General features: G+C 38.7%; 1 protein-coding gene across 2 annotated transcripts in view; it reads right to left on the bottom strand.

Annotated features, from left to right (window-relative positions):
• The window catches only part of NTNG1 (netrin G1), a 318816-nt gene that overhangs the window by 32792 nt on the left and 265796 nt on the right, over window positions 1-20228 (bottom strand). Inside the window, exon 5 of one of the 2 annotated variants that reach the window (XM_068538091.1) lies at window positions 18913-19047. The exons of the other annotated variant lie outside the window; for it this stretch is intronic. Within the exon in view, the coding sequence (XP_068394192.1) occupies window positions 18913-19047 (135 nt within the window). The remainder of the gene's footprint in view (window positions 1-18912; window positions 19048-20228) is intronic. 2 annotated transcript variants of the gene reach the window in all.

Raw genomic sequence — 20228 nt, 5'->3', positions numbered from 1 at the left:
CTTTGTATTTCCTTTTGATATATTCACAACCAAATGCAATATACTGTATTAAAATATTTATTATTAACCTATCAAATATTAACCACTTTTAAATTATAGGGATGAAAGAAAACAGATAGGCTACTTGTTTAAGTTTTCATGATCCTCCTTATTTTAATATGATTTGGATTTGTAGAATACATGCGGGTAAAAACTGATAACATGAGATACTGTATGAGTTCCTGTCCCTTATAAAATTTTTCCAAGGCATATGTATGCCCTTGATTTCCCAGTCACCATTATTCTATGAACAATGAGTGACAAAAACAAACAAAAAAACTTGGACTTTGAAGTCAGCCTCCTAGGTTAAGTCCATGAATATTATCTCATCCTTTGATTCTCAAACTTTAATGTGCACATGAATCACCTGATATCTTGTTAAAATGCAGATCAGTAAGTCTAGGGTGTGGCCTGGGATTCCGTATTTCTAACAAATTCCCAAGTGGTGCTGATGCTATTGGTTGAAGGATCACACATTTAAGTTGTAAGAATCTAGATGACTGTACACAGGTTACCTAGCCTCTCTGAGCCTCAGTTCATGTATCTGTAAAATGGGGACAACTGCTAATGGGGTTTTATGCAGATTAAACAAGGCAGTATAAATGGCTTGGCACAGTTCCTGGCACATGGCATGCACTTAATAAATAGTGACCATTGTCCTCATTGCAATTAGGAGAGCTAACCTATGACCTAAGTGCTAAACTAGGATATCTCTGAGACGCCAACTCAGATATAAGATTCTAAGGTTATAGGTCAAAGCAGGGGTACCTATGATCAGAAAAGTGAGCTAGAAAAGTGGTACTGGAAGTCAGTCTTCTCAGATTTCAAAAAGAGTGAGGCACTATCAGATTTGACACCTCTCTTGTACTGTCAGCCCTTATTAGAGGGCAGGGATCACATTTTATTTGTCTCTTGGTGCTCAAATTTAGCACAATTCTTGACACATAACTAGTATTGTACTATTTGTTAAGTGAATGATAGTATGCATAAATGAGTGAGTAAATGAGTGAATGAATGACTGCATGAACCCAAAGCCAGCCTAGTTTGCTGGGGAGGAGAATTCAAAAGGTTTAGCAAGGCTCTGTTAAGCAGCCCTTCTATTACCTTCGTTAAAATGAACTTAGTAACCAAAGATGAAATAAAGGGCAGAGTTTTTCTATAGAGTATGGGATGATCTGATCTCATCTGTTGTATATGAAGAACATATTGAACATGATTGATTTAATCATGTCTTATTAGATGTGCCTATCAATAGGTTAAGCATAGTCTCCTCCATCCTAAGACACCAGACAGTCTTTAGTAAAACTGTGACTCCAAATTTCAAGGTCCGATATAACCTGGTAGAATTCATACATTATATCTATATGTCCATAAGTAGTTTAGCATCCTTGTTGCAAAATCAGCAACTTTATTTTCATTTTAAAGAAATAACAGGCAGATGGCAGCTAGACATATCATGGTGATCATTTTGTAAATGTGTAGAAATATCAAATCACTATGCTGTACACCTGGAACTAACATAGTGATATAGGTCAATTAAAAAAATATGTAGACACAGACAGAAAATACATAAAAATACTAATGATGGTTATTTCTGGGGGGTGGGGATTATGGGTGATTGTTAATTTTTACTTTATGCTTTTATGTATTTCTAGTTGTCTGCAATGAACATGTATAGCTTACAAAATTAGAAAGAAAACAATAAATGTCATTAAAAAGAGAAAGAACAGAGGTGTGATATCTCATGAAAGACCTCATAATAATCCAAGTATCTTCCACATGAGTACTAGTAAAAGCTGGATCAACAAAATCATTGAAAATGCAGTGATTGTCATCTCTGTCATTACACCATTAATATATTGCCAAATTATTCGGTAATAAGCCCTCCTGTAAACTCCCAAACTTTGTCTTTTTACACTCAAAATCCATGTGAACAGTGTAGTTGTCCATATTATTGATTTTCATGATGAAGCATATAGATTAATGTAAGACTAAGCCCATAGGGTTAATAACACTAATTAAAAAGAGGTCTAAAGGTGATTCTTAAAAATAATTACATCAATATTTCCTTATTTTTGCAGTGTGTTGTCTTTGAGACATATGCTCATTTCCCCCAAAGAGTTGTATAATAGCTTAGAAGAAATAACCACAATACATAATATTAATCCTATACTTTTGCAGAATACGGGAAGGAATATTGTTAAAAATACATCTTAGCAATTGTTTCTCTTTTAAAATATCCAGCGATGTCTGGATGATCTTGACTTTGAAGCATAATGATGAGGTGGGGACTGAGGTTGGACGCAGAGCAGATGAACCATGTGTGGGTCTGAATTTCTGTGTATATGTGCCTGTTCCAGATGAAATCCAACTTTACTGGAATTTACATCAAGGTAATCGATTGCCCTATATTTACACATACCTCTTCTCCACACCTTGCAGCAACAGATAACTGAAGGTTGACTGTAATTTTTAAAACTAGAAAACTTGACAAAGATGGGATGGAAAGCATGCAGCACTTAAATAGAGATGGGTCATGACATTCCATCCCTGTAGGTAGAGCTACATGATTTAAAATATCCTGGATTCGATAGACTCATTCATGCTCAAAAGAGCATTGGACAGAAAAGGCAGGGGTTCACAGCACTGACGTGCACTTTATTCAGAATAATTACACCTGATATCAAAGTTGATGATAAAAAAATAAATTCTCGATATGTTCTGTATGTATTTTTTTTCCTGTGCCCTTAATGTTGTAGCCAGTGTTATTACTGTGATTCTCCCTTAGCAGAGCTTTTTGCTGATATTCAAGGTGACGGGTTGTTCCTGCAGAATGCAACAGAACGATTCCTCACACCAACATGAGCAATCCTGATTGTATTATGGCCACTCAGACTTCGCTTTCATTAGTTGCTGATTGTACTAAATTGATGCAAAATTGACTTGGCTGGCTTGTAAGCCTTTAAACAGTTGGCACTGACTATGTCTGTGATCTTGCTCTGGAAATTATATGGTCAAAGCCTTCATGTTGCTGAAAATCCTAACATTTTTCTTAAGGTCAATTAGGGCCTGGTAAATATGAATCAGTAAGACCGACTCCCTGTGATACTCATATCAAGATAGAGGACACACTATAATGAAATGCATGGTTTGGGTTTTTTTTTTTTTTAATGTTCTCTCTTGCTTCCTGCTTCATATTCTCTCCATTTTAAGTAAGAGGTCCTCTGTGTCTTCATTTTTAACTGCTGTGTGAGTTTAAAATAAACCAAACTATGGTCTGCAGGCCAAATCCTGCAGTGATTGAAACAAAATCAAAAGAAGAAGAAGAATTCATGGCACGTGAAAATTATATGAACTTCAAATTTCAGTGTCGGCAAATAAAGTTTCATTGGAACCCAGACACATTCATTTCAGTGTCATCTATGGCTGATTTGAGGCTACAACAGCAGAATTGAGTAGTTGCAACAGAGACTGTCTGGCCCAGGAAGCCTAAAACACTTACTATCTGGCCTTTCACAAAATAAGTTTGCTGACTCTTGGAATAAATCACCAAAGCCTCTGTCTCCATCTGCAGAGGAAAAATGACAAAATCCTAAAATGCAATAGCAACTCAATTAGCAATAAATATTCACTGGTTTGCCACTTATCAGGTGTTTGGCTTGGGAGAATTACCCTCTTTAAGTCTCAGTTTTGCTGTCTATAAAATAAGGGAAAAAATGACCTCTCTGGTAGAATGAGATAATGTATACATGTTCCTGACACATAGAAAGTGTACAATAAATAACAATTTTTATTATTTTAAAATAATTATTGTTCCTCAGAAATTGGTGCCTATGGAAACAGGTCAGACCATGCTTGAGACTTCAGGATCACAGAATTTCAGACCAAGAAGGAGCCTTAGAACATCCAAACCATGTCTAGAATTTCACAGGAGGAGCTGCATAGGAAAGGCTGAGGTGGTGGAGCAAACATTCCTTGGACAGGTGGTAACAGTCACACCCAGATCAAGTCACTGTGCTGACTCCTAGAACTTAGTTACAAGGGATCCCCACCCTGGTTTATCTGCGTCTCCTATACCTCAGAATTCGGTTCTGATGGTGGCTGAGGACTGGCCCTTTACTTAAATGAAAACATTTCCCCTACAAGTTTCAGGTGGGTTGGCCCTTTTCCAATTGAGCTGATGTTCATACTTAGACATTTTCTTTATGTAACTTTCGAAGATTTTGAAATTCTCTCTCTTTCACACACACGCACTCACTAGTGTGTAAAGAATGATGGCTCAAGGTGAAACTCCACTTAGGCACTGTCTAAAGTAAGGAAAGAACTTCATGTATTGTGTTTCTGCTTGGCCATCGGATCATTTCACTATCAGATAGGCCCAGGTTGCTGCTTTGATTCTGGGCACCTAGTAGATACAACTGTACCTGCATTTCTTCATGAGCTTTGGCCTTTCGCACAACTTTCACTGTTAAACTTGAATGGTTCTACAGTGAGAAATGGTAGAATTTGTGCATACTTGTCATTCTCGAGATTCTCTTCAAATAAAGGGGTGAACATTAGGGTGGGTTGCCAAGGTAATGTGGAAAGTTGCCCAGCTAGGTCAGAACTGAGGTGCCTCTCTAAGCTGAGCACAGGTTAGCAGAGTAGTAGGCAAACCTCAGAACGTCAGGAGGGAGCCTGGAATTGCTGTTAGTATGTCCACTATTTGTATTTGTTCTACGCTGAGCTTCAGCAATTCAAGAGCCTCGGGTTTTGAATGTATTAGGATATGATCCTGCTGTGAAGGGCATTCTGAAAAACTCACTTTCTTCCACCTGCTCCATCAGCCTTTGCTTCTGTGGTGGTTCCGAGCGAACCATTAGTGGTGTGAAGCATTAGAGCACTCTCCGCAGCGTAAGTGTAAACCCCAACTCCTCTGCTCATAGCTGGCATTGGGTCCCTGATGTACTAGAGGTCAGTGGATTTTCCGATGAAACCCAAGTTAAAGAATGAAGGGAAAACAGGACCGTCACTGGAAAGTGATGGCTATTAGCATGACTGAGTAGTTTGGCACTGTTCTGCTGAACCAGGAGAAATTTCACAACTGGGAGCAACCCTGGGTTTGCTCTTCTAGCTGCCAAAATGAGCCATTTCCCCCCAGGAGGACAACCCAGCATATCTGTAATACCTACAAATTGCCACTTTCTATCTTCCTTCTTTCTAATATTTTCATTTCTAAATTACCTCTGGGAGGCTCCTACTGGTTCTATTTAGCGAGCACTTCATTCCCACACTTAGGAGTTGAAAACAGTAACATCAAGTGCCCTTCCAAGTATTTATTTTTCATCACTGTTATGTATGTGGGGCTCAGCAAGGGAAATGAGACTGGTGTTCAAGTTGACAGCAAGGAAATTAAAAACTGGGATTCGGTGATGCCATTCACTTTTACAACAGAGATATAAGAACCACATGAGTGAAATCATGTGTCTAGGATTGCAAATGCTCTGAAGCATCACAGACATCCTTGTTTAAGTGACATGCCACCTGTCAATGGATTCAACATGTGAGGGCAACTGGTAAAATGTGAACTGGACATTTCAGCGTAACACAGCAAATGGCAGGAGACTCCGACTAGAGCAATTGAAAAATTACAAGTTAGGTTTAAGGTATTTGCCCAAGGAGGTATAATCTTCATCTCAGAGAAGCAATTGGAAGCATCATCTTAATGATCACAAGTCGTCAGGCTTGTAGAAGTTAGTCTCAGACCAAAAAAAAAAAGAAAGAAAGAAAGAAAGAAAGAAAGAAAGAAAGAAAGAAAGAAAGAAAGAAAGAAAGAAAGAAAGAAGGAAAGAAAGAAAGAAAAAGAAATCCCCCTGAACTATGGTAGCAGAATAGCTATGATGGGAACCAATTAATCTCTAGAAAAAAGGAGTTATATAAGTCTTAAGTCTGATTCTTGGAAACCAGAAGTGAGGACTGAGAACAAGGCTAGTGAGAGTATGAGAGTCTGTCTGTTGGTAAGGAGATTACAGAGGACAGCTGAGCAGCTGAACTGGGGTTCTTAATACAAATTGAGCTGGGTCTCTCACTCTACCTTCCCTTTGCCCCATGGTCTTGGTCCGAAAGTCAGAGCTGGAAAGTTGGGGAGGCCCTGGAGATCTTTTCACTTGACTTTCCTTTTAAGCAGAAACTCGCCAAAAAGCATCACTCACAGGAGCCCATTCAACTTCTGTTTGAGCTTTTCCAGAGTCTGGGGATTTATCATAACTCAAGGCACTCTATTGTATATTCTCAAACAGCTGGAGAGAATAATTGCTGGAAAATACAAAGCTGAAAACCCAACTCTCTCTTTTTACCCACTGGTCCCTATTCTATCTTCCTGAAATAACAAGTCCTTCTGTTATGTAATAGTCCTCTAAAACTGGTTGACAACTGTAACACGTTAAATCATGTACTTACCAGCCTTTTTAAACTCTCTTTCATATGAAAAACCCTTCATCAAAGACAGAACCCTCCTATACCACTGCTTCATTAAAATGTTTTTTTTTTTCCAACGACTGGACTCTTGCTGTGGGCAGTCCAGGGCATGTGTCAGGGGAACTAAAACTGTTTTGGTCCTTGTTTAGTCTGAAATTGTGTTAGCTTCTTAGCCACTCATGAGAAAATGTTGTATGGAATTGAACTTGAATGGAAGCTAAGATTCCCACATATTTGCCAATTGAACAACTTGTTAACACAGCTCTACACCATTCTACATTTTTGCAGTTTGTTTTTATAGCCTTAATTTGTAGCACAGTGCCTAGTATATAGTAGGGACTTAATAAATGTTCACCAAAAGCTCATAAGAAATCCTCATATAGCCATGTTGGTTAGTTTAGAAGTCTCCCAGTTTTCTCTAGGTAGTCTATTGGGAACAGTTTGTGATTTTATTTAAAAAATTAACTTGTGTGTTTTTGTGTTTGAAAGAGGGTCTAAGATCTTACGTTTTCCCCCCAAGAATATTTTGTATTCTTCTTAAGGTTTGGGACAGTATCCCTTAAAGGTTTTTAATAGCACTGGTCTCTTATGTGACGTTGTTATCTCTCTACTACCAATAAGTGATACTAGTAGTTCACTGACTGCTTCTTCCGCTCTTTTGGGTGAAGAAATTCTCATCAATGCAAGCCAACAATTAGCAGGACACATCTTTTAGCAGATATCTTAATATGTGAATTCCCCATTTTGGAAGATTACAGAGCATTTAGATTTCATAATTTGGCTTTGGACAATATCTATATCCTCTAAATGGTTGTATTGTCTATAATATACACTCACAATACCTTTTCTATAAGATCTTTGATCTTCACTGAAAAATATTTCACTGTCTCTAATTCACAGTGCAAGTCTATACCTTCTTGACATACATCTTTCCTTTCTAATCATATTATGTATTTCTTTCAAAGTTTTACCCTTGAATATCTTTATTGCAAGCATGCTTTACATTCCATCTCCATAATACCTGCATATTTATCCCTGGAATTAAAAGCTGGTATTCTTGATGATTATTGTGGTGGGTGGAGAAAAATATCTCCCTAAAGCTGTCTATATCCTAATTCCTGGAACCTGTTCCCTTACATGACAAAAGGGATGTGATTAAATTAAGGGATTTCAGATGGAAAGATTATCTGTGTGTCTCCACTCTAATCACATGGCTCCTTAGAAGTGGAGACTGTGTCCAGCCTCTGGTTAGAGAAAGATGTGGTGATGGAAGAAAGGCACAGAGAAATGGAAAGTTCCTGGCTTTGAAGGTAGAGGAAGGGGCCACAAGCCAAGGAATGCAGGTGGCCTCCAGAAGCTGGAAAAGGAAAGGAAACAGGCTCTCCCCTAGAGCCTCCAGCTGGGAATGCAGCCTTGTCGACACTGTGATCTTGGCCCAGTGAGACCCTTATTGACTTCTAAATACAGAACTGTAAGAAAATATATTTGTGTTGTTTTGAGCCACTAAATTTGTGGTAATTGGTGGTGATTTTCTACAGCAGCAGTAGAAAATAAATGTACTTATTATGCAATCACTGGGAAGGGATACACCTAAGCCAAGGAATTTTGTTCCCCAAACTTTCTCTTATTTTTCTCCTGAGAATAACTGTTGCCTTTTTTTAACTTTGTGGTTTGCCACAGTGTCTGGTTTTACAGTTTTATAAGGGTATTTTCACTATATTCCTCTCAAATTTAATTGAAAAATCTTCTTGATCAGGCCATTGAGCCTCCTACTAAATACATGTTTTCCTGTTCTTGGTAATATATGTACTGATCCCTTCCAAGAACACATATTCTGATACTATAGACCATGGCCCAGCAACTTCATCTCAGCCTTCCTGTTGCTATGTGTGCTTAGTTCTTGATTTCCTACATGCTCTGTTATCTTCCAAATCATAACATTTAGCCATGTTATGAAATATTTTGACTTTCACCCAAATATTCACACTATAAGTTCTTCTGAAAGCACCATTAGTATTCATATACATTAGGTAAAAATGTGGGGAAATTGCTGGCTTTAATAGACATTGCATGATATTCCAGTGTAGCTTATACATTCACCAGGAAGACAATACATCTCCTCATTAGCCCCACTGGTTCTATGTGTGAGTATTCCTATTTCATTTTCCAAACCAAAAAAATCACACACCTGACCTATGTCTAGTCTTCTTGGTGCCATTAACAAGTGTTCCATTATTTTCCAATACAGGTTAACCAACCATATTTTGTGTGAAGCACGAAACGTTACTTTCTCTTTAGAAGGTTCAGCTTTATTCTCTGGGATGTGGCTCATGCCTCTTCTCGGATTTCAAAGGGGTGCATTAAAAAAAAATCTCTTTCTCCTCAATCTCATTCTTCTGTGGAGCAACCTCAGTACTAAGTTTGATTCTGCCTGTCCTCTTTGAAATCTTTTAATTTCTGCTTTCTTTCCTGAATTGCGCATCCCATGCTGTCTAAAGTCCACTCATTCTGATGGTTTTCAAGTGTTTCACTTTTGTCAGAGAGACCAGCTTACATTCATGGTGCACACAATCAGTGGCCCCCTCAGGAGAAAGTTCACTAATGAGCCTGGAGTTCTTGATTTCCCCAGCTGAAGACACACAATTGCTTTTGGGGTCACCTTTGTTTCAATCGCTTGAATTAGTCTTGTCTCTGATCAAGGGATTTTTAGAATCCCCTAGGTCAACAATTTGATATGCAATAGTGGCCATTCTTGCTGCACTTCCTGCACTATCATTGTACAATTAGTTTTAAACATGGATTCTTACCTCGTTCTTTGACAAATCAACTTGTGCTTGGAACTAACTAATAATAATTGAGATCTTACTATGGACCGTGAGCTCCACATTATTTTCCTTGAATCTTCACAATTACCATATGTGTTAGGTCCTAGTATTATCCTAATTTTTAGATGAAAAACTAGCCTTAGGGAGCCCAAGTAATTTCCTCTAAGTCCTGCAGGTAGTAAGGGGTGGAGATGGGATTCAAACCCGGGTCTGTATGACTCCAGAGCCTAAGTACACACTTAGTTCTATTCATAGGATGTAAGCGACAGTGTCAGCAACTGAATCTCTTTCTTTATTTTCTATTCCCAAATCCAAGTCCTTTTGGACTGCAGTGCCACATTGCTCCTCTTGCCAGTCCACTGGGGGATTGGAACCTGGTGTCTGGATCCCTCGGACTCTGTCCTGATACCTACGACATCTCCTCCCTGGCCCTGCTTACGTAAATGTGCACTCAATCCCTGCTCATTGCTGCGAATGCTGCTATCAGCCCTACTTGACCACTGTGTTTCTTCCTGGCCTTGATTTCTTTTTGCCAGGTTAATATCACTGCCACTAATAATGTGACCCAAGGATGGGTTCAACTCAGGGCAAGCAGAAGCATGTGTGTGTGTGTGTGTGTGCGCGCGCGCACATGCGTATGCGTGCACATGTGATGTGGGGAGTGACTGGGGCAGGGAGAGAGAGAGAGATTGATTTGAGAGGCATTTTTGAATGTATTCATCTATATGCAGACAAAGGAATGATATGAAAAATATTTATCAACCTACAAGCACTAACTACTTAGTATGAATACCTGTTCTAGTACTGGTATCCAGTACCAGCTGGTGCTGAAGGCACACCACTGACAGGTATTACCCTGTTAGTTGCTAGATCTTGGGGGGCACCTAAGAGATCCTAGGGAAGGCACTTATGGATCCTAAATGGCAATAGCCATTTACCAACTGGCAAAAGGATTTCTATATTTTAACACAGAATATCAGTCCTGTGTAGGTGGGTCGAGGAAAGAAAAGAAGATTTCAGAGTGAGATAAAACGACTGTGTGCTCAAAGGTGTATTTGAAATATATGAAATTTATATAGTAAATCCAGTCTCACCCTGTTCCAGTCCTTCCTTTACAGAATAGTCAGAATAATCTTTCTAAAACAGAATTTTATCCTTTCCTCTGCTTGAAACTGTATGGTGGATCCCATATCTCCCCTGTATGATGGTCCTCACACCTATTTTCTGATGAGATAAAACTTCGTAGCTTGGCATTCAAGAAACTACAAGATCTGGTCTCTGGTTGCTTCTTCAACATTTTCCCTCCTTCCCAACACACACCACACACACCCTTTACCCTCTAATCATATCAAAACCATTTGATATTTCTGGAACATAGTGTATTAGCTCATGAGCAGTTCCATCCTGGAAAGCATCCACCAATACTAGAGTACTCAAACAAATGTCACCTCTCTGGGAAGCCTTACTCCCCATCTGGGCTTCACTAAAATCAGGTACATAGCTCTTGGCTCTGATCACATTCTAACTGTTAGGTGCTTGTCAGCCTCTCACTCCATATTGTGAACTTCATGTCCACATGTCCAAAGCAGCTACCTCTCTTCATCCTTTAGCCTCTACTGCAAGCTCAATACCTAATTAATAGTAGGTACTCAAGAAATACTAAAGAGGTTTTTGGAACCAAGGTGGCGGAGTAGAAGAACATGCTCTCACTCCCTCTTGTGAGAACACCAGAATCACAACTAACTGCTGAACAATCATTGACAGGAAGACACTACAACTCACCAAAAAAGATACCCCACATCCAAAAACAAAGGAGAAGCCACAATGAGATGGTAGGAGGGGCACAATCAAAATAAAATCAAATCCCATAACTGCTGGGTGGGTGACCCACAAACCTTCAGAGTGAAGGTACTGAGCCCCACGTCAGGCTTCCGAAACTGGGGGTCTGGCAATGGGAGGAGGAATTCCTAGAGAATCAGACATTGAAGCCTAGCGGGATTTGACAGGACTAGGGGAAACAGAGACTCCACTCTTGGAGGGCACACACAAAGTGGTGTGTGCATCGGGACCCAGGGGAAGGAGCAGTGACTGCAGGGGAGACTGAACCAGACCTACCTGCTAGTGTTGGAGGGTTACCTGCAGAGGCAGGGGGTGGCTGTGGCTCACCATGAGGACAAGGAAACTGGCAGCAGAAGTTCTGGGAAGTACTCCTTGGCGTGAGCTCTCCCAGAGTCCGCCATTAGCCCCAACAAAGAGCCCGGGTAGGCTCCAGGGCTGGGTAGCCCTAGGCCAAACAGCCAACAGGGAGGGAACCCAGCCGCACCCATCAGCAGTCAAGTGGATTAAAGTTTTACTGAGCTCTGCCCACAAGAACAACAGTCAGCTCTACCCACCACCAGTCCCTCCCATCCGGAAACTTGCACAAGCCTCTTAGATAGCCTCATCCACCAGAGGTCAGACAGCAGAAGCAGGAAGAATTACAATCCTGAAGACTGTGGAACAAAAACCACATTCACAGAAAGATAGACAAGATGAAAAGGCAGAGGGCTATGTACCAGATGAAGGAACAAGATAAAACCCCAGAAAAACAACTAAGTGAAGTGGAGATAGGCAACCTTCTAGAAAAAGAATTCAGAATAATGATAGTGAAGATTATCCAGGACCTCAGAAAAAGAATGGAAGCAAAGATTGAGAAGATGCAAGAAATGTTTAACAAAGACCGAGAAGAATTAAAGAACAAACAAACAGAGATGAACAATAAAATAAGTGAAATGAAAAATACACTAGAAGGAATCAATAACAGAATAACTGAGGCAGAAGAACGGATAAGAGACCTGGAAGACAGAATGGTGGAATTCACTGCTGAGAAACAGAATAAAGAAAAAAGAATGAAAAGAAATGAAGACAGCCTAAGGGACCTCTGGGACAACATTAAACGCAACAACATTCGCATTATAGGGGTCCCAGAAGGAGAAGAGAGAGAGAAAGGACCCGAGAAAATATCTGAAGAAATTATAGTTGAAAACTTCCCTAACATGGGAAAGAAAATAGCCACCCAAGTCCAGGAAGCGCAGAGAGTCCCAGGCAGGATAAACCCAAGGAGAAAGACGCTGAGACACATAGTAATCAAATTGGCAAAAATTAAAGACAAAGAAAAATTATTGAAAGCAGCGAGGGAAAAACGACAAATAACATAGAAGGGAACTCCCATAAGGTTAACAGCTGACTTCTCAGCAGAAACTCTACAAGCCAGAAGGGAGTGGCATGACATATTTAAAGTGATGAAAGGGAAGAACCTACAACGAAGATTACTCTATGCAGCAAGGATCTCATTCAGACTCGATGGAGAACTCAAAAGTTCACAGACAAGCAAAAGCTAAGAGAATTCAGCATCAAAAACCCAGCTCTACAACAAATGCTAAAGGAACTTCTCTAAGTGGGAAAAACAAGAGAAGAAAAGGACCTACAAAAACAAACCCAAAACAATTAAGAAAATGGTCATAGGAACATACATATCAATAATTACCTTAAACATGAAAGGATTAAATGCTCCAACCAAAAGACAAAGGTTTGCTGAATGGATAAAGAAACAAGGCCCATATATATGCTGTCTACAAGAGACCCACTTCAAACCTAGGGAAACATACAGACTGAAAGTGAGGGGATGGAAAAAGATATTCCATACAAATGGAAATCAAAAGGAAGCTGGAGTAGCAACACTCACATCAGATAAAACAGACTCTAAAATAAAGAATGCTGCAAGAGACAAAGAAGGACACTACATAATGATCAAGGGATCAATCCAAGAAGAAGATATAACAATTATAAATATATATGCACCCAACATAGGAGCACCTCAATACATAAGGCAACTGCTAACAGCTATAAAACAGGAAATTGACAGTAACACAATAATAGTGGGGGACTTTAACACCTCACGTACACCAATGGACAGATCATCCAAACAGAAAATAAATAAGGAAACAGAAGCTTTAAATGACACAACAGACCAGATAGATTTAATTGATATTTATAGGACATTCCATCCAAAAACAGCAGATTACACTTTCTTATCAAGTGCACACGGAACATTCTCCAGGATAGATCACATCTTGGGTCACAAATCAAGCCTCAGTAAATTTAAGAAAATTGAAATCATATCAAGCAGCTTTTCTGACCACAACGCTATGAGATTAGAAATGAATTACAGGGGAAAAAATGTAAAAAACATAAACACATGGAGGCTAAACAATACGTTACTAAATAACCAAGAGATCACTGAAGAAATCAAAGAGGAAATCAAAAAATACCTAGAGACAGATGACAATGAAAACACGAGATTCCAAAACCTATGGGATGCAGCAAAAGCCGTTCTAAGAGGGAAGTTTATAGCTATAGAAGTCTACCTCAAGAAACAAGAAAAATCTCAAATAAACAATCTAACCTTACACCTAAAGGAACTAGAGAAAGAAAAACAAACAAAACCCAAAGTTAGCAGAAGGAAAGAAATCATAAAGATCAGAGCAGAAATAAATGAAATAGAAACAAAGAAAACAATAGCAAAGATCAATAAAACTAAAAGCTGGTTCTTTGAGAAGATAAACAAAATCGATCAACCATTAGCCAGACTCATCAAGACTAAGAGGGAGGACTCAAATCAATAAAATTAGAAATGAAAAAGGAGAAGTTACAACAGACACCGCAAAAATACAAAGCATCCTAAGAGACAACTACAAGCAACTCTATGCCAATAAAATGGACAACCTGGAAGAAATGAACAAATTCTTAGAAAGGTATAACCTTCCAAGCCTGAATCAGGAAGAAACCGAAAATATGAACAGACAATCACAAATAATGAAGTTGAAACCGTGATTAAAAATCTTCCAACAAACAAAAGTCCAGGACCAGATGGCTTCACACGTGAATTCTTTCAAACATTTAGAGAGGCGCTAACACCCATCCTTCTGAAACTCTTCCAAAAAACTGCAGAAGAAGGAACACTCCCAAACTCATTCTATGAGGCCACCATCACCCTGATACCAAAACCAGACAAAGATACTACAAAAAAAGAAAATTACAGAGCAATATCACTGATGAATATAGATGCAAAACTCTTCAACAAAATACTAGCAAACAGAACCCAACAACACATTAAAAGGATCATACACCATGATCAAGTGGGATTTATCCTAGGGATGCAAGGATTCTTAATATATGCAAATCAATCCATGTGATTCACCATATTAACAAACTGAAGAATAAAGACCATATGATCATCTCAATAGATGCAGAGAAAGCTTTTGACAAAATTCAACACCGATTTATGATAAAAACTCGCCAGAAAGTGGGCATAGAGGGAACCGACCTCAACATAATAAAGGACATCTACGACAAACCCACAGCCAACATCATTCTCAATGGTGAAAAACTGAAAGCATTTCCTCTAAGATCAGGAACAAGACAAGGATGTCCACTCTCGTCACTATTATTCAACATAGTTTTGGAAGTGCTAGCCATGGCAATCAGGGAAGAAAAAGAAATAAAAGGAATACAAATTGGAAAAGAAGAAGTAAAACTGTCACTGTTTGCAGATGACATGATACTATACATAGAGAATCCTAAAGATGCCACCAGTAAACTACTAGAGCTAATCAATGAATTTGGTAAAGTTGCAGGATACAAAATTAATGCACAGAAATCTCTTGCATTCCTATATACTAATGATGAAAAATCTGAAAGAGAAATTAAGGAAACACTCCCATTTACCACTGCAACAAAAAGAATAAAATACCTAGGAATAAACCTACCTAGGGAGACAAAAGACCTGTATGCCGAGAAGTATGAGACACTGATGAAAGAAATAAAAGATGATACCAACAGATGGAGAGATATACCATGTTCTTGGATTGGAAGAATCAATATTGTGAAAATGACTATACTACCCAAAGCAATCTACAGATTCAGTGCAATCCCTATCAAGTTATCAATGGCATTTTTTACAGAACTAGAACAAAAAATCTTAAAATTTGTACGGAGATAGAAAAGACCCCGAATAGCCAAAGCAGTCTTGAGGGAAAAAAGCAGAGCTGGAGTAATCAGACTCCCTGACTTCAGACTATACTACAAAGCTACAGTAATCAAGACAATATGGTACTGGCACAAAAACAGAAATATAGATCAATGGAACAGGATAGAAAGCCCAGAGATAAACCCACACACCTATGGTCAACTAATCTATGACAACGGAGGCAAGGATATACAATGGAGAAAAGACAGTCTCTTCAATAAGTGGTGCTGGGAAAACTGGACAGCTACATGTAAAAGAATGAAATTAGAACACTCCCTAACACCATACACAAAAATAAACTCAAAATGGATTTGAGACCTAAATGTAAGACCAGACACTATAAAACTCTTAGTGGAAAACATAGGAAGAACACTCTTTGACATAAATCACAGCAAGATCTTTTTTGATCCACCTCCTAGAGTAATGGAAATAAAAACAAAAATAAACAAATGGGACCTAATGAAACTTCAAAGCTTTTGCACAGCAAAGGAAACCATAAACAAGATGAAAAGACAACCTTAAGAATGGGAGAAAATATTTGCAAACGAATCAATGGACAAAGAATCTCCAAAATATATAAACAGCTCATGCTGGTCAATATTAAAAAAACAAACAACCCAATCCCAAAATGGGCAGAAGACCTAAATAGACATGTCTGCAAAGAAGACATACAGATGGCCAAGAAGCACATGAAAGGCTGCTCAACATCACTAATTATTAGAGAAATGCAAATCAAAACTACAATGAGGTATCACCTCACACCGGTCAGAATGGCCATCATCAAAAAACCTACAATCAATAAATGCTGGAGAGGGTGTGGAGAAAAGGGAACCCTCCTGCACTGTTGGTGGGAATGTAAATTGATACAGCCACTGTGGAGAACAGTATGGAGGTTCGTTAAAAAACTAAAAATAGAATTACCATATGACCAGCAATCCCACTACTGGGCATATACACAGAGAAAACCATAATTCAAAAAGACACATGCACCCCAATGTTCATTGCAGCACTATTTACAATAGCCAGGACATGGAAGCAACCTAAATGCCCATTGACAGACGAATGGATAAAGAAAATGTGGTACATATATACAATGGAATATTACTCAGCCATAAAAAGGAACGAAATTGGGTCATTTGTACAGACGTGGATGGACCTAGAGACTGTCATACTGAGTGAAGTAAGTCAGAAAGAGAAAAACAAATATCGTATATTGATGCATGTATGTGGAACCTAGAAAAATGGTACAGATGAACCGGTTAGCAGGGCAGAAATAGAGACACAGATGTAGAGAAGAAACGTATGGACACCAAGGGGGGAAAGTGGCGGGGGGTGGGGGTGGTGCTGTGATGAATTGGGAGATTGGGATTGACATGTATACACTGATGTGTATAAAATAGATGACTAATATGAACCTGCTGTATAAAAAAATAAATAAAATAAAATTCAAAAATTCAAAAAAGAAATACTCAAGAGGATAAAGCATTTACTCCTATAATCTCACTGATCTACATACCAAGGATGTAGGGTGCTGGAGCTGAGGCATGGAGGGTTTTGTACACCATACAGCCTTTATGTGGTAGGGTCATGCTTAAATCCAGTCTTCCAATGCCAGAAGGAAAAATTTGAGGACATTACATTTTTTATAAGACTTCAGGAAATTAACACAGAAAAATCAAGTTAGGCCCTTTTTTGGGCATACATTTCCTCTAAGGCTAGATTAATTTTCCTTTCCAATGTCTTTCCCTGATTACACTTCAGGAACCCATTCATTAGGTCCTGTTGCATCAGGTAAACTACATGAGACTTTCCCTTTGAGAAGGTGTGTCTTCATTATAAAGTCTCCTCATTCCTTATGCTTTGAATCTCGGTGCTGGTTTCGGCCCCTCCTTTGTCTCTCCTTCTCTCCTCCTGACTGTCAGCCTTCTTTGGGCCTCTACATCTAGATGTTCCAGGACTGATGACTTATCCTCTGAGTCCTGGCTCCTCACATTGTTTTTGGGACCCAAACTCATTCAGACCCTTAAGGTGCTTTCTGGGAACCTACGGTGTGTACAACGTTAAAATCATGGCCTTATCCAGAGCTTATGTGCAGAAGTGTTGCCTGACTTCTCACTATTTGATGCTTTTAATGATTCTCCAGCATGGCTGGAGATGTTCACCCTCCAGCTTCTAGATCCCATCCTAACCTTGACCTGCCCAATGCCAAATCTCTCAATTATCACCATAGTTCACTGCTGCCCATGGCATTAGTATGGCAGTAAATTTCACTTTGGCTTTATAATATGTAGAAATGTAGCCTCCAGATAACTATACATTCCATAAGTAGCAGATAAAATATTCTGTACATCCCTGGTAGAAACCTGCTTTAGACAGTTCGTGCATGCTGACAATTTTTCAAGTGAAAAGTGAGCAAAAAACCTCTAGAGCTGTGCTGTCCAATATGGTAGACTTATGTGTCTATTAAGCCTTGCAATATGGCTAGTTCTAATTGAGAGTTCTGTAAGCATTAAACATCTGATTTCAAGGACTATGAAAAATGTAAAATATATCCTTAACAACTTTAACATTAATTCTATGTTGAAATGATAATATTTCAGTTTTGTGTTTTTTTTTTTTGGATAAAACAAGTTGTTAAAATCCACTTCTATTTATTTTTACTTTTTTTAATGTGGATAACAATACAGTTAAAGTTACATGCGTGGCTTGCATGATTTTGTATTGGACTGCGCTCTCCAGAGGCTTTGCCTGGTGGCTCTTTGATATTAGTAAGCTGACTGTGTACAGATAGAGGAAAATTAATGCAGAATTAAAATGCAAAAAAGGTTATGAATGACAGGAGGAAGCTTCTGCTCAGATTTTAAAATTTCTGTTCCCTGAATACACCAACATGCCACCTGCCTTGACAAGCTTTTAAGAACGCCTGATAATCCTCAGAGAAATGAAGCTGAACCAAATGGCATCTGTCTAAGGCTCACTGCATGGTGCCTAACCTCAGAGGCTTAAAATCAATATTGATTTTCATCATTTATTTTATCCTGGCATTTAAATATCCCTTAGATTTATTACCTTTAGGTTTTTGGTTCAGATTCAGTGATGGGTATGATATAAGGGTGGTAATAAGTTATGTAGATATCATTTAATTTATGAACTCTGGAGCTCCAGGGTAGTTCAAGAAATATATTAACCACATACACATCACCCTTCATTTTGCAGTAAGACTTCTAAGCTGGGTCCCTATTGTGCCACTTAATTTATGGTCTGGCCAGGTACATGGATCTGCGTACAGTATCTCAGTATAAGTTTCTCCAGCCATCAGAGGGGACGAAGATGGGCTTCAAAGGAGCCAGCTGGACAGCTGATGGATTGCTCTCTCTCCTATCCATAGGCTGAGGCATTATGTAGTTTTTAAAGCTTGTCAGCGGTTTGGGCCTTTTTCTGCTCTGAGAAGCTGCACGCACCGGCCTAGACCAGCAGAATCAGCCATGCTGCAGCAGGCAGAGGACAGCTCCCAGAGTTACTTACGTTGACAGCCGTAGTGCCAGGAATTTCCCGGCAGACACTCATCACACTTAGGCCCTGTTGTTCCAGTCTTACACTCACAAAATCCTGAGCCATTACAACGATCATGGACTGAGCCCAAAGGGTTACAATAACACTCTGTAGAAACAAGACAACACACAGGCTGGAGACAAGTCCGCATGGCTTATAAGGTATCAACACAGGAGTGTCGCTTACTTAAATGCATCACTTAAAGAAAGGCGTCCACTAATGAAATGCTTTGGCAAATATGGCTATTTCAGGTCCATTTATTTATTTGCTCAGCCTTCCATGATATCATTTTTCTGTTATGGGAGGAAATCATCTGAAAACCTCCAAGGAAATAAGACATCATGCTCTTCACTGGTAACAGATCGTAATGGAGTTTCCATTTGTTAGGGCATTTTTAGATGGTTTAATGAACGCAATGAGTTTACATATCAAGGATAAATCAATATGCCATCAGTGTAAAATCTGTTTTAAATTATTCAAATGAGCTTATCGGCTACACTCAAAATTTGAGAACTGCTGAACATTGTTAAAGTGGAATATGAATGCACTTTGTTCATTCAAAGTCAGTTTTACTTTATGATTTGGGATGGTGCTTTATATATATATTTATACTATGTTGTGATGAGCCTTTAGATATTGTATCTGCTACACATGTTAAGTTAGTATAGATTTTATGCAACCTAGATTAACAATCATGAAAGGAAAATGAATTTTGTAATCCTAAATAAATTTCAACATAGGCATAATTTGAGACTTGTATCATTATAATGTCTATGGACAGAACAATATAACTTTGTGTAATAAAAAGTAAATAGAATAATTTCTTGATTCCTCACACATTATTATGCAGGATATTTTTACTTCTGAAGCTCTGTTTTTCTTAAAGCCTGAATCAGAAATACGAATTCCTTAGGCTTCCATTAGCTTGAAAGGTAACAGCAGCTAGTTTCCAGCTTTTGGAATTTGTAGGCCAAAGTTACTTTCTTTGTAATCCCACTGTATAATACTGGGCAAGTTATTATGCCCCTCTGTCTCTTGATTTCCTTTATTTTAAAATGGTCCCATTAAGAGGTTTTCATGTCAAAAAACCAAATAAAATCACATCAAGCAACTAACCAAGCAACCAACTGTGAGAAACCCTGAGGATTTTAGTTTAATAACTTTAAGTTTAGCATCTTAGATTGGCCATGGAGATTCAGGGTTTACTGTTAAATAGAGAGGTTTGGTTCTGTTTTTGTCATAGGGACTAATCAGATAATTTCTTCAAAGAATGTGGAGTACCTTAGAAT

The sequence above is a fragment of the Eschrichtius robustus genome, chromosome 3 (assembly GCF_028021215.1).
Source record: "Eschrichtius robustus isolate mEscRob2 chromosome 3, mEscRob2.pri, whole genome shotgun sequence".
In the NCBI taxonomy this organism is placed as follows: Eukaryota; Metazoa; Chordata; class Mammalia; order Artiodactyla; family Eschrichtiidae; genus Eschrichtius; species Eschrichtius robustus.
This window is presented reverse-complemented; position numbering and strand designations above follow the sequence as displayed.